Here is a 13,204-nt window from a genome sequence, read left to right as displayed (position 1 = left end):
CATTCATAACTATGCAATAAAGCCGATCAAGTTTGTCAAGCATCATATAAAAAAGTATAAAGTCTATCAGACATGGGCTAGATCATTGCATATGAAAGTGCAAACGCGCAATAAACAGTAGTTCAATTAAGCAAACCGATTATGAAAGTGTATCAATAATTCCTATAACAGGATTACTTCAGTTATTACAGATCGAACTATTACCCTAGCAGCATGAACACCAAATTCTACAACAGACCTTATGGTGCAAATGGGCAGGATAAAAATACAGTCAAGAACTCTCTCGAGGCCAAGGGATATAATTATAATACATCTTAAACAGTCAATACCAAACATTTTTCGGCAGCAACTAAGCATTTTATCAATTGGCATAGCACCGGAAGTGCTGCCAACGGAATTACTTTAAGAGCAACGAGTGCTTTGTTTACAATGAGGTTATTAGGGATGTAAAAATGGCGACCCAAAGGTGAAAGGTGCACGTCTCTTGGCATCATCACTTCTTAATCAGGGTCCTGAGTGTCAACACAGCAGGTGGGCGTCACCAAGATGGCCGCCAGCACCTACCAAAGGGTGGGCCACAGAAACATGGGGTCAACTACAGAAAGAAGGGCAGTCGTCTGTCAGCCACTCAGGACACGTTCAATGTGTGATTACTTAAACTCATACAAGTTACATGAAACACAAATATCACAATAGGAACACTGCAATAAAACCCCTTAAAAAAGGACATTTCCTACGTAGGAACGTATTTTGCAAGTGCTGAAAAATGAGTACAAAATGTATAAAAGTGCGAACATTCTTATTGTACTGTACAAAAACGCCTTGTCTTTTTTTTTTTAAATCATTGAAAGATAGTAAGGCGTGCTAACAATGTGTGTGTACAAAAAAGGAGACAAGGAAAACCCTAAAGGTCAGACGGGACCAGGGGTAGACTATTTTAAAGGAACAGTGGTCCCATGCAAGAGTGGTCAAAATGGTTATCACAATTACTACAATGAGAAATTAGAGTACAAAAGAGTCATCAATGCAAGTTACGAAAGAAAATTATTTATAATGATAATTAGGAAAACATAATGAACAATACAATGAGTGAACTAGCCGTGAGGAGGTTAAAAGGGAAATCAGCCGATTTCCTTAACCCAGGCTGGTGACTTAAAAGGTGACTTTTTAGTGAACGGTGAAAGTACGTAAAAGTCAGATCAGCATCTCATACTCAAACAACAAATATACAATAAAGAATCGAGTTTAGAGACGAAGGTCGACGACGTTTCGATCCGGGGGCTACTGGCTGTTTGAGTTCTTTAACAAGTGACGGACTTGTATTATGAATTTCCTGAACTTGGCCTTGTCTGCAAGTGTAGAAAAAAGGACGGCCTCTTTGGCCGACCGAATATCATGCTGTAAAAAGACAGGCCTCAGTAGGATGCGACGGGCATGTAGCAACTCTGGGCAGCACATTAGTATATGTGCTACGGACTCATGAGTGGCTCTGGCTAAAAGTGCTTCCGCGTCCAATTCTCGTCAACGATGATACCATTTTTGTCTTATTCCAGATTAGTTGCAGGTATAGTTGGTCGTGTTTCAGTCCCAGTTCCCTTAGCTACGGTGAGATTGTTGGACCAAGGGTTGTTGGTGTCTGTAAACGTTGTTTCTTTTTGTGCCTTCATGGTGTTGCCTGAAAGTAGTGTTTAGCCTGTGCTGCCACTTTTTCCAGATTTTGCTGCTCCAGCCCACATTCCAACCTGCCGCAAGTGTTCCTTGTGTGAGGTGGAAGCTGGACCAGCTTCTTGTCGCCTGCCAATGCCTGAAAGTTCCAGAGCTTCAGGTCTTTAAATGTATCAATAGTACTCTCTGACGTCCGGTACAGGAGTCTTACTCGGAGACACAACGGGCAGGCGTTGGTTGCATGGTCTCGTGGTTGCAGCCTGGTACTGGCTGCATGGTCTGGTGTTTGCAGCAGTGGCGGCTAACAGAGGTAATGCTGTGGGGCGGTGAGGCGGGTGGGGCTGGGTGGGGGGTAGTGGAGTCCGACATACGACGGCAAAGGAGAACTTAAATAAATAAATAAATATCTGCCGTCGTATGTCGGACTCCCCTACACCCCACCCAGCCCCGCCTCACCGCCCCACAGCGTTACCTCCGCGAGCCACCACTGGTTTGCAGGCCAGTTTTGGTTGCATGGTCTGGTGTTTGCAGGCCAGTATTGGTTGCATGGTCTGGTGTTTGCAGGCCTGTATTGGTTGCATGGTCTGGTGTTTGCAGGCCAGAATTGGTTGCATGGTCTGGTGTTTGCAGGCCTGTATTGGTTGCATGGTCTGGTGTTTGCAGGCCTGTATTGGTTGCATGGTCTGGTGTTTGCAGGCCAGAATTGGTTGCATGGTCTGGTGTTTGCAGCCCAGTATTGGTTGCATGGTCTGGTGTTTGCAGGCCTGTATTGGTTGCATGGTCTGGTGTTTGCAGGCCTGTATTGGTTGCATGGTCTGGTGTTTGCAGGCCTGTATTGGTTGCATGGTCTGGTGTTTGCAGGCCAGAATTGGTTGCATGGTCTGGTGTTTGCAGGCCAGAATTGGTTGCATGGTCTGGTGTTTGCAGGCCTGTATTGGTTGCATGGTCTGGTGTTTGCAGGCCAGAATCGGTTGCATGGTCTGGTGTTTGCAGGCCTGTATTGGTTGCATGGTCTGGTGTTTGCAGGCCAGAATTGGTTGCATGGTCTGGTGTTTGCAGGCCTGTATTGGTTGCATGGTCTGGTGTTTGCAGGCCTGTATTGGTTGCATGGTCTGGTGGTTGCAGGCCGGTGTGGTGGGTTTCTAGTATGTTGGTTGCAGAAAGCTTGAGGTGTGATTGCTCCTTGTCCCCTTGGTCTTGGTCTCATCTCTTGTATTTTCTCCTACAGCTGACCCCGTGGACATATTGCGAGTCCTGCAGCTGCACACGCAACCGGAGGGCGTGAAGAAGACCACCGGGTTCTGCCCCAACCGGCGGACAGGAACTGGGCCCGATGTAGCATATAGGATATCCAAGCAGGCCCAGATCAGCGCGCCCAGCAAGCAGTTCTTCTCAGGTAGGGGGCGCTGCAGCCCACTGGGGCAGGGGCACATCAAGCCATTGCATTGATGGGCCGTGAGGGTGTGCAGAGGTTTACAAACAGCGGAGGAGGGGGCTTCTGGGCAACAAGGGGGGGGGGGTGCATGTAATCCCTGCACTACAGCAGTGGGGCAGGAACAGCACCTACAGCAAGAGTGCAGGCTCCCCTCACACAGAACAGCAAAGGCAGCAGCGGTGCAACCAAACAGAGGAGGTGCAGCAAGGGCATCAGCGATGCAACCAAACAGTGCAGTTTCGGCTAGGACAGCGGTGCAACCAAAGAGAGCAGGTACAGCAAGGGTAGCAGAAGTGCAATGTCTCCTAACAGAGCAGGTGCAGCGAGGGCAGCAATGATGCAAGGCCTCCAAACAGAGGAAGTACTACAAGGGCAGCAGTGCAAGGTCTCCTAACAGAGCAGGTGCAGCGAGGGCAGCAATGATGCAAGGTCTCCAAACAGAGGAAGTACTACAAGGGCAGCAGTGCAAGGTCTCCAAACAGAGTAGGTGCCGCGAGGGCAGCAATGATGCAAGGCCTCCAAAGAGAGGAAGTACAACAAGGGCAGCAGTGCAAGGTCTCCTAACAGAGCAGGTGCAGCGAGGGCTGCAATGATGCAAGGTCTCCTAACAGAGCAGGTGCAGCGAGGGCAGCACTGATGCAAGGTCTCCTAACAGAGCAGGTGCAGCGAGGGCAGCAATGATGCAAGGTCTCCTAACAGAGCAGGTGCAGCGAGTGCTGCAGTACAAGGTCTCCTAACAGAGCAGGTGCAGCGAGGGCAGCACTGATGCAAGGTCTCCTAACAGAGCAGGTGCAGCGAGGGCAGCAATGATGCAAGGTCTCCTAACAGAGCAGGTGCAGAGAGGGCTGCAGTACAAGGTCCCCTAACAGAGCAGGTGCAGCGAGGGCAGCAATGATGCAAGGTCTCCTAACAGAGCAGGTGCAGCGGGGGCAGCAGTACAAGGTCTCCTAACAGAGCAGGTGTAGCGAGGGCAGCAATGATGCAAGGTCTCCTAACAGAGCAGGTGCAGCGAGGGCAGCAGCGATGCATGGTCTCCTAACAGAGCAGGTGCAGCGAGTGCTGCAGTACAAGGTCTCCTAACAGAGCAGGTGCAGCGAGGGCAGCAATGATGCAAGGTCTCCTAACAGAGCAGGTGCAGCGAGGGCAGCAATGATGCAAGGTCTCCAAACAGAGGAAGTACTACAAGGGCAGCAGTGCAAGGTCTCCAAACAGAGTAGGTGCCGCGAGGGCAGCAATGATGCAAGGCCTCCAAAGAGAGGAAGTACAACAAGGGCAGCAGTGCAAGGTCTCCTAACAGAGCAGGTGCAGCGAGGGCTGCAGTACAAGGTCTCCTAACAGAGCAGGTGCAGCGAGGGCAGCAATGATGCAAGGTCTCCTAACAGAGCAGGTGCAGCGAGGGCAGCACTGATGCAAGGTCTCCTAACAGAGCAGGTGCAGCGAGGGCAGCAATGATGCAAGGTCTCCTAACAGAGCAGGTGCAGCGAGTGCTGCAGTACAAGGTCTCCTAACAGAGCAGGTGCAGCGAGGGCAGCACTGATGCAAGGTCTCCTAACAGAGCAGGTGCAGCGAGGGCAGCAATGATGCAAGGTCTCCTAACAGAGCAGGTGCAGAGAGGGCTGCAGTACAAAGTCCCCTAACAGAGCAGGTGCAGCGAGGGCAGCAATGATGCAAGGTCTCCTAACAGAGCAGGTGCAGCGGGGGCAGCAGTACAAGGTCTCCTAACAGAGCAGGTGTAGCGAGGGCAGCAATGATGCAAGGTCTCCTAACAGAGCAGGTGCAGCGAGGGCAGCAGCGATGCATGGTCTCCTAACAGAGCAGGTGCAGCGAGTGCTGCAGTACAAGGTCTCCTAACAGAGCAGGTGCAGCGAGGGCAGCAATGATGCAAGGTCTCCTAACAGAGCAGGTGCAGCGAGGGCAGCAATGATGCAAGGTCTCCTAACAGAGCAGGTGCAGCGAGGGCAGCAATGATGCAAGGTCTCCTAACAGAGCAGGTGCAGCGAGGGCTGCAGTACAAGGTCTCCTAACAGAGCAGGTGCAGCGAGGGCAGCACTGATGCAAGGTCTCCTAACAGAGCAGGTGCAGCGAGGGCAGCAATGATGCAAGGTCTCCTAACAGAGCAGGTGCAGCGAGGGCTGCAGGACAAGGTCTCCTAACAGAGCAGGTGCAGCGAGGGCAGCAATGATGCAAGGTCTCCTAACAGAGCAGGTGCAGCGAGGGCAGCAGCGATGCATGGTCTCTTAACAGAGCAGGTGCAGTGAGGGAAGCAGAAGTGCAAGGTCTCCTAACAGAGCAGGTGCAGTGAGGGCAGCAGTGCAAGGTCTCCTAACAGAGCAGATGAAGCGAGGGCAGCAGTGCAAGGTCTCCTAACAGAGCAGGTGCAGCGAGGGCAGCAGCGATGCAAGGACTCCTCACAGAGCAGGTGCAGCGAGGGCAGCAGCAGTGCATGCTCTCCTAACAGAGCACATGCTGCGAGGGCAGCAGCAATGCATGGTATCCTTACAGAACAGGTGAAGCGAAGGGAGCAGTGGTGCAAGGTCTCCTAACAGAGCAGGTGCAGCGAGGGCAGCAGCAGTGCATGGTCTCCTAACAGAAAAGGTGCAGCGAGGGCAGCAGCAATGCATGGTCTCCTTACAGAACAGGTACAGTGAAGGGAGCAGTGGTGCAAGGTCTCCTAACAGAGCACATGCAGCAAGGGAAGCAGCAGTGCAAGGTCTCCTAACAGAGCAGGTGCAGCGAGGGCAGCAGCAGTGCATGGTCTCCTAAGAGAGCAGGTGCAGCAAGGGCAGCAGCGATGCATGGTCTCCTAACAGAGCAGGTGCAGCGAGGGCAGCAGCAGTGCATGGTCTCCTAACAGAGCAGGTGCAGCGAGGGCAGCAGCAGTGCATGGTCTCCTAACAGAGCAGGTGCAGCGAGGGCAGCAGTGGTGCAAGGTCTCCTAACAGAGCAGGTGCAGCGAGGGCAGCAGCGATGCAAGGTCTCCTCACAGAGCAGGTGCAGCGAGGGCAGCAGCAGTGCATGGTCTCCTAACAGAGCACATGCTGCAAGGGCAGCAGCAGTGCATGGTCTCCTAACAGTGCATGTGCAGCAAGGGCAGCAGCAGTGCATGATCTCTTAACAGAGCAGGTGAAGTGAAGGCAGCAGCAGTGCAAGGGCTCCTAACAGAGCAGGTGTAGCAAGGGCAGTGCATGGTCTCCCAACAGAGCAGGTGCAGCAGCAATGCAAGGTCTCCTAACAGAGCACATGCTGCAAGGGCAGCAGCACGGGAAGGTCTCCTAACAGAGCAGGTGCAGCAAGGGCAGCAGCAGTGCAAGGTCTCCTAACAGAGCAGGTGCAGCAAGGGCAGTAGCACTGAAAGGCCTCCTAACAGAGCAGGTGCAGCAAGGGCAGCAGCAATGCATGGTCTCCTAACAGAGCAGGGGCAGCAAGGGCAGCAGCGATGCAAGGTCTCCTAACAGAGCAGGTGCAGCAAGGGCAGCAGCAGTGCAAGGTCTCCTAACAGAGCAGGTGCAACGAGTGCGGGAGCGATGCAAGGTCTTCTAACAGACCAGGAGTAGCGAGGGCAGCAACAGTGCAAGGTCTCCTAGCAGAGCAGGTGCAGCGAGGGCAGCCGCGATGCAAAATCTCCTCACAGAGCAGGTGCAGCGAGGGCAGCAGCAGTGCAGGGTCTCCTAACAGAGCACATGCTGCAAGGGCAGCAGCAGTGCAAGGTCTCCTAACAGAGCAGGTGCAGCAAGGGCAGCAGCAGTGCAAGGTCTTCTAACAGAGCAGGTGCAGCAAGGGCAGCGATGCAAGGTCTCCTAACAGAGAAGGTGCTGCAAGGGCAGCAGCACAGCAAGGTCTCCTAACAGTGTAGGTGCAGGAAGAGCAGCAGCAGTGCAAGGTGTCCCAACAGAACAGGTGCTGCAAGGGCAGCAGTGGTGCAAGGTCTCCTAACAGAGCAGGTGCAGCGAGGGCAGCAGTGCATTGTCTACTAATAGAGTAGGTGCAGCGAGGTCATCAGCACTGCAAGGTCTTCCAACAGAGCAGGTGCAGCAAAAGCAACAGCACTGCAAGGTCTCATAAGAGAAGAGAGCAAGTGCAGGGAGGACAGCAGCGATACAAGGTCTCCTAACCGAGCAGGTGCAGCACAGGCAGCAGCAGCGCAAGGTCTCATAACAGAGCAGATGCAGCAAGGTCAGCAGCAGTGCAAGGTCTCCTAACAGAGAAGGTGCAGCAAGGGCAGTAGCAGTGCAAGGTCTCCTAACGGGGCAGGTGCAGCGAGTGCGGGAGCGATGCAAGTTCTCCTAACAGAGCAGGTGCAGCGAGAGCAACAGCAATGTAAGGTATCCTAACAGTGCAGGTGCAGGGAGGGCAGCAACAGTGCAAGGTCTCCTAACAGTGCAGGTGCAGCAAGGGCAGCAACAGTGCAAGGTCTCCTAACGGAGCAGGTGCAGCGAGCGCAGGAGCGATGCAAGGTCTCCTAACAGAGCAGGTTCAGCGAGGACAGCAACAGTTCAAGGTCTCATAACAGAGCTCATGCTGCAAGGGCAGCAGCAGTGCAAGGTCTCCCAACAGAGCAGGTGCTGCAAGGGCAGCAGCAATGCAAGGTCTCCTAACAGAGCAGGTGCAGCAAGGGCAGCAGCAGTGCATGGTCTCCTAACAGAGAAGGTGCAGCAAGGCCAGCAGCAGTGCAAGGACTCCTAACAGAGCAGGTGCAGTGAGGGCAGCAATGATGCAAGGTCTCCAAAGAGAGGAAGTACAACAAGGGCAGCGGTGCAAGGTCTCCTAACAGAGCAGGTGCAGCGAGGGCAGCAGCGATGCAAGGTCTCCTAACAGAAAAGGTGCAGCGAGGGCAGCAGCAATGCAAGGTCTCCTAACAGAACAGGTGCAGCAAGGGCAGCAGCAGTGCATGGTCTCCTAACAGAGCAGGTGCAGCAAGGGCAGCAGCAGTACAAGGTCTCTCAATAGAGCAGGTGCTGCAAGGGCAGCAGCAGTGCAAGGTCTCCTAACAGAACAGCTGCAGCGAGGGCAGCAGCAATGCAAGGTCTCCCAACAGAGCAGGTGCAGCAAGTGCAGCAGCAGTGCAAGGGTTCCCAACAGAGCAGGTGCTGCAAGGGCAGCAGCAGTGCAAGGTCTCCTAACAGAGCAGGTGCAGCGAGGGCAGCGGTGCATGGTCTCTTAACAGAGCAGGTGTAGCGAGTGCAGCAGCGCAGTGCATGGTCTACTAACCGAGCAGGTGCTGCGAGGGCAGCAGCACAGTGCAAGGTCTCCTAACAGAGCAGGTGCAGCGAGGGCAGCAGCAGTGCATGCTCTCCTAACAGAGCACATGCTGCGAGGGCAGCAGCAATGCATGGTATCCTTACAGAACAGGTGAAGCGAAGGGAGCAGTGGTGCAAGGTCTCCTAACAGAGCAGGTGCAGCGAGGGCAGCAGCAGTGCATGGTCTCCTAACAGAAAAGGTGCAGCGAGGGCAGCAGCAATGCATGGTCTCCTTACAGAACAGGTACAGTGAAGGGAGCAGTGGTGCAAGGTCTCCTAACAGAGCACATGCAGCAAGGGAAGCAGCAGTGCAAGGTCTCCTAACATAGCAGGTGCAGCGAGGGCAGCAGCAGTGCATGGTCTCCTAACAGAGCAGGTGCAGCAAGGGCAGCAGCGATGCATGGTCTCCTAACAGAGCAGGTGCAGCGAGGGCAGCAGCAGTGCATGGTCTCCTAACAGAGCAGGTGCAGCGAGGGCAGCAGCAGTGCATGGTCTCCTAACAGAGCAGGTGCAGCGAGGGCAGCAGTGGTGCAAGGTCTCCTAACAGAGCAGGTGCAGCGAGGGCAGCAGCGATGCAAGGTCTCCTCACAGAGCAGGTGCAGCGAGGGCAGCAGCAGTGCATGGTCTCCTAACAGAGCACATGCTGCAAGGGCAGCAGCAGTGCATGGTCTCCTAACAGTGCATGTGCAGCAAGGGCAGCAGCAGTGCATGATCTCTTAACAGAGCAGGTGAAGTGAAGGCAGCAGCAGTGCAAGGGCTCCTAACAGAGCAGGTGTAGCAAGGGCAGTGCATGGTCTCCCAACAGAGCAGGTGCAGCAGCAATGCAAGGTCTCCTAACAGAGCACATGCTGCAAGGGCAGCAGCACGGGAAGGTCTCCTAACAGAGCAGGTGCAGCAAGGGCAGCAGCAGTGCAAGGTCTCCTAACAGAGCAGGTGCAGCAAGGGCAGTAGCACTGAAAGGCCTCCTAACAGAGCAGGTGCAGCAAGGGCAGTGCATGGTCTCCCAACAGAGCAGGTGCAGCAGCAATGCAAGGTCTCCTAACAGAGCACATGCTGCAAGGGCAGCAGCACGGGAAGGTCTCCTAACAGAGCAGGTGCAGCAAGGGCAGCAGCAGTGCAAGGTCTCCTAACAGAGCAGGTGCAGCAAGGGCAGTAGCACTGAAAGGCCTCCTAACAGAGCAGGTGCAGCAAGGGCAGCAGCAGTGCATGGTCTCCTAACAGAGCAGGGGCAGCAAGGGCAGCAGCGATGCAAGGTCTCCTAACAGAGCAGGTGCAGCAAGGGCAGCAGCAGTGCAAGGTCTCCTAACAGAGCAGGTGCAACGAGTGCAGGAGCGATGCAAGGTCTTCTAACAGACCAGGTGTAGCGAGGGCAGCAACAGTGCAAGGTCTCCTAGCAGAGCAGGTGCAGCGAGGGCAGCCGCGATGCAAAATCTCCTCACAGAGCAGGTGCAGCGAGGGCAGCAGCAGTGCAGGGTCTCCTAACAGAGCACATGCTGCAAGGGCAGCAGCAGTGCAAGGTCTCCTAACAGAGCAGGTGCAGCAAGGGCAGCGATGCAAGGTCTCCTAACAGAGCAGGTGCAGCAAGGGCAGCAGCAGTGCAAGGTCTCCTAACAGAGCAGGTGCAGCAAGGGCAGCGATGCAAGGTCTCCTAACAGAGAAGGTGCTGCAAGGGCAGCAGCACAGCAAGGTCTCCTAACAGTGTAGGTGCAGGAAGAGCAGCAGCAGTGCAAGGTGTCCCAACAGAACAGGTGCTGCAAGGGCAGCAGCACGGCAAGGTCTCCTAACAGAGCAGGTGCAGCGAGGGCAGCAGTGCATTGTCTACTAATAGAGTAGGTGCAGCGAGGTCATCAGCACTGCAAGGTCTTCCAACAGAGCAGGTGCAGCAAAAGCAACAGCACTGCAAGGTCTCATAAGAGAAGAGAGCAAGTGCAGGGAGGACAGCAGCGATACAAGGTCTCCTAACCGAGCAGGTGCAGCACAGGCAGCAGCAGCGCAAGGTCTCATAACAGAGCAGATGCAGCAAGGTCAGCAGCAGTGCAAGGTCTCCTAACAGAGAAGGTGCAGCAAGGGCAGTAGCAGTGCAAGGTCTCCTAACGGGGCAGGTGCAGCGAGTGCGGGAGCGATGCAAGTTCTCCTAACAGAGCAGGTGCAGCGAGAGCAACAGCAATGTAAGGTATCCTAACAGTGCAGGTGCAGGGAGGGCAGCAACAGTGCAAGGTCTCCTAACAGTGCAGGTGCAGCAAGGGCAGCAACAGTGCAAGGTCTCCTAACGGAGCAGGTGCAGCGAGCGCAGGAGCGATGCAAGGTCTCCTAACAGAGCAGGTTCAGCGAGGACAGCAACAGTTCAAGGTCTCATAACAGAGCTCATGCTGCAAGGGCAGCAGCAGTGCAAGGTCTCCCAACAGAGCAGGTGCTGCAAGGGCAGCAGCAATGCAAGGTCTCCTAACAGAGCAGGTGCAGCAAGGGCAGCAGCAGTGCATGGTCTCCTAACAGAGAAGGTGCAGCAAGGCCAGCAGCAGTGCAAGGACTCCTAACAGAGCAGGTGCAGTGAGGGCAGCAATGATGCAAGGTCTCCAAAGAGAGGAAGTACAACAAGGGCAGCGGTGCAAGGTCTCCTAACAGAGCAGGTGCAGCGAGGGCAGCAGCGATGCAAGGTCTCCTAACAGAAAAGGTGCAGCGAGGGCAGCAGCAATGCAAGGTCTCCTAACAGAACAGGTGCAGCAAGGGCAGCAGCAGTGCATGGTCTCCTAACAGAGCAGGTGCAGCAAGGGCAGCAGCAGTACAAGGTCTCTCAATAGAGCAGGTGCTGCAAGGGCAGCAGCAGTGCAAGGTCTCCTAACAGAACAGCTGCAGCGAGGGCAGCAGCAATGCAAGGTCTCCCAACAGAGCAGGTGCAGCAAGTGCAGCAGCAGTGCAAGGGTTCCCAACAGAGCAGGTGCTGCAAGGGCAGCAGCAGTGCAAGGTCTCCTAACAGAGCAGGTGCAGCGAGGGCAGCGGTGCATGGTCTCTTAACAGAGCAGGTGTAGCGAGTGCAGCAGCGCAGTGCATGGTCTACTAACCGAGCAGGTGCTGCGAGGGCAGCAGCACAGTGCAAGGTCTCCTAACAGAGCAGGTGCAGCGAGGACAGCAGCAATACAAGGTCTCCTAACAGAGCAGGTGCAGCGAGGGAGCAATGATGCAAGGTCTCCTAACAGAGCAGGTGCAGCGAGGGCAGCAGCAGTGCATGGTCTCCAAACAGAGTAGGTGCAGCGAGGGCAGCAGCAGTGCATGGTCTCCTAACAGAGCAGGTGTAGCAAGGGCAGCAGCGATGCATGGTCTCCTAACAGAGCAGGCGCAGCGAGGGCAGCAGTGGTGCAAGGTCTCCTAACAGAGCACATGCAGCGAGGGCATCAGCAGTGCAAGGTCTCCTAACAGAGCAGGTGCAGAGAGGGCAGCAATGATGCAAGGTCTCCAAACAGAGGAAGAAAAACAAGGGCATCGGTGCAAGGTCTCCTAACAGAGCAGGTGCAGCGAGGACAGCAGCAGTGCATGGTCTCCTAATTGAGCAGGTGCAGCGAGGGCAGTAGCGCAGTGCAAGGTCTCCTAACAGAGCACATGCAGGAAGGGCAGCAGCGGTGCAAGGTCTCCTAACAGAGCAGGTGCAACGAGGGCAGCAGTGATGCAAGGTCTCCAAAGAGAGGAAGTACAACAAGGGCAGCGGTGCAAGGTCTCCTAACAGAGCAGGTGCAGCGAGGGCAGCAATGATGCAAGGTCTCCAAAGAGAGGAAGTACAACAAGGGCAGCGGTCCCAGGACTCCTAACAGAGCAGGTGCAGCGAGGGCAGCAATGATGCAAGGTCTCCAAAGACAGGAAGTACAACAAGGGTAGCGGTGCAAGGTCTCCTAACCGAGCAGGTGCAGCGAGGGCAGCAATGATGCAAGGTCTCCAAAGAGAGGAAGTACAACAAGGGCAGCGGTGCAAGGACTCCTAACGGAGCAGGTGCAGCGAGGGCAGCAACAGTGCATGATCTCCTAACAGAGCAGGTGCAGCAAGGGCAGCAGCGATGCATGGTCTCCTAACAGAGCAGGTGCAGCGAAGGGAGCAGTGTTGCAAGGTCTCCTAACAGAGGAGGTACAGCGAGGGCAGCAGCAGTGCATGGTCTCCTAACAGAGCAGGTGCAGCGAGGGCAGCAGTGGTGCAAGGTCTCCTAACAGAGCACATGCAGCAAGGGCAGCAATGATGCAAGGTCTCCTACCAGAGCAGGTGCAGCGAGGGCTGCAGCAGTGCATGGTCTCCTAACAGAGCAGGTGCAGCAAGGGAAGCAGCAGTGCATGGTCTCCTAACAGAGCAGGTGCAGCGAGGGCAGCAGTGGTGCAAGGTCTCCTAACAGAGCACATGCAGCAAAGGCAGCAGCAATGCATGGTCTCCTAACAGAGCAGGTGCAGCGAGGGCAGCAGTGGTGCAAGGTCTCCTAACAGAGCAGGTGCAGCGAGGGCAGCAGTGGTGCAAGGTCTCCTAACAGAGCACATGCAGCAAAGGCAGCAGCAGTGCATGGTCTCCTAACAGAGCAGGTGCAGCGAGGGCAGCAGTGGTGCAAGGTCTCCTAACAGAGCAGGTGCAGCGAGGGCAGCAGCAGTGCATGGTCTCCTAACAGAGCAGGTGCAGCGAGGGCAGCAGTGGTGCAAGGTTTCCTAACAGAGCAGGTGCAGCGAGGGCAGCAGTGGTGCAAGGTTTCCTAACAGAGCAGGTGCAGCAAGGGCAGCAATGATGCAAGGTCTCAAGAGAGGAAGTACAACAAGGGTAGCGGTGCAAGGTCTCCTAACAGAGCAGGTGCAGCGAGGGCAGCAATGATGCAAGGTATCCAAACAGAGGAAGTACAACAAGGGCA

General features: G+C 55.0%; 1 protein-coding gene across 8 annotated transcripts in view; it reads left to right on the top strand.

Annotated features, from left to right (window-relative positions):
- Window positions 1-13,204, top strand: part of COL11A2 (collagen type XI alpha 2 chain) — a 348,341-nt gene that overhangs the window by 91,930 nt on the left and 243,207 nt on the right. For all 8 annotated transcript variants that reach the window (XM_085619742.1, XM_085619662.1, XM_085619350.1 and 5 more), the window contains exon 2: window positions 2,894-3,061. In XM_085619742.1, the coding sequence (XP_085475868.1) occupies window positions 2,894-3,061 (168 nt within the window). The remainder of the gene's footprint in view (window positions 1-2,893; window positions 3,062-13,204) is intronic.

The sequence above is a fragment of the Triturus cristatus genome, chromosome 1_1 (genome assembly GCF_964204655.1).
Source record: "Triturus cristatus chromosome 1_1, aTriCri1.1, whole genome shotgun sequence".
In the NCBI taxonomy this organism is placed as follows: domain Eukaryota; kingdom Metazoa; phylum Chordata; class Amphibia; order Caudata; family Salamandridae; genus Triturus; species Triturus cristatus.
Note: the sequence above shows the minus strand (reverse complement) of the source record. Positions and strands in the feature narration are given on the sequence as shown.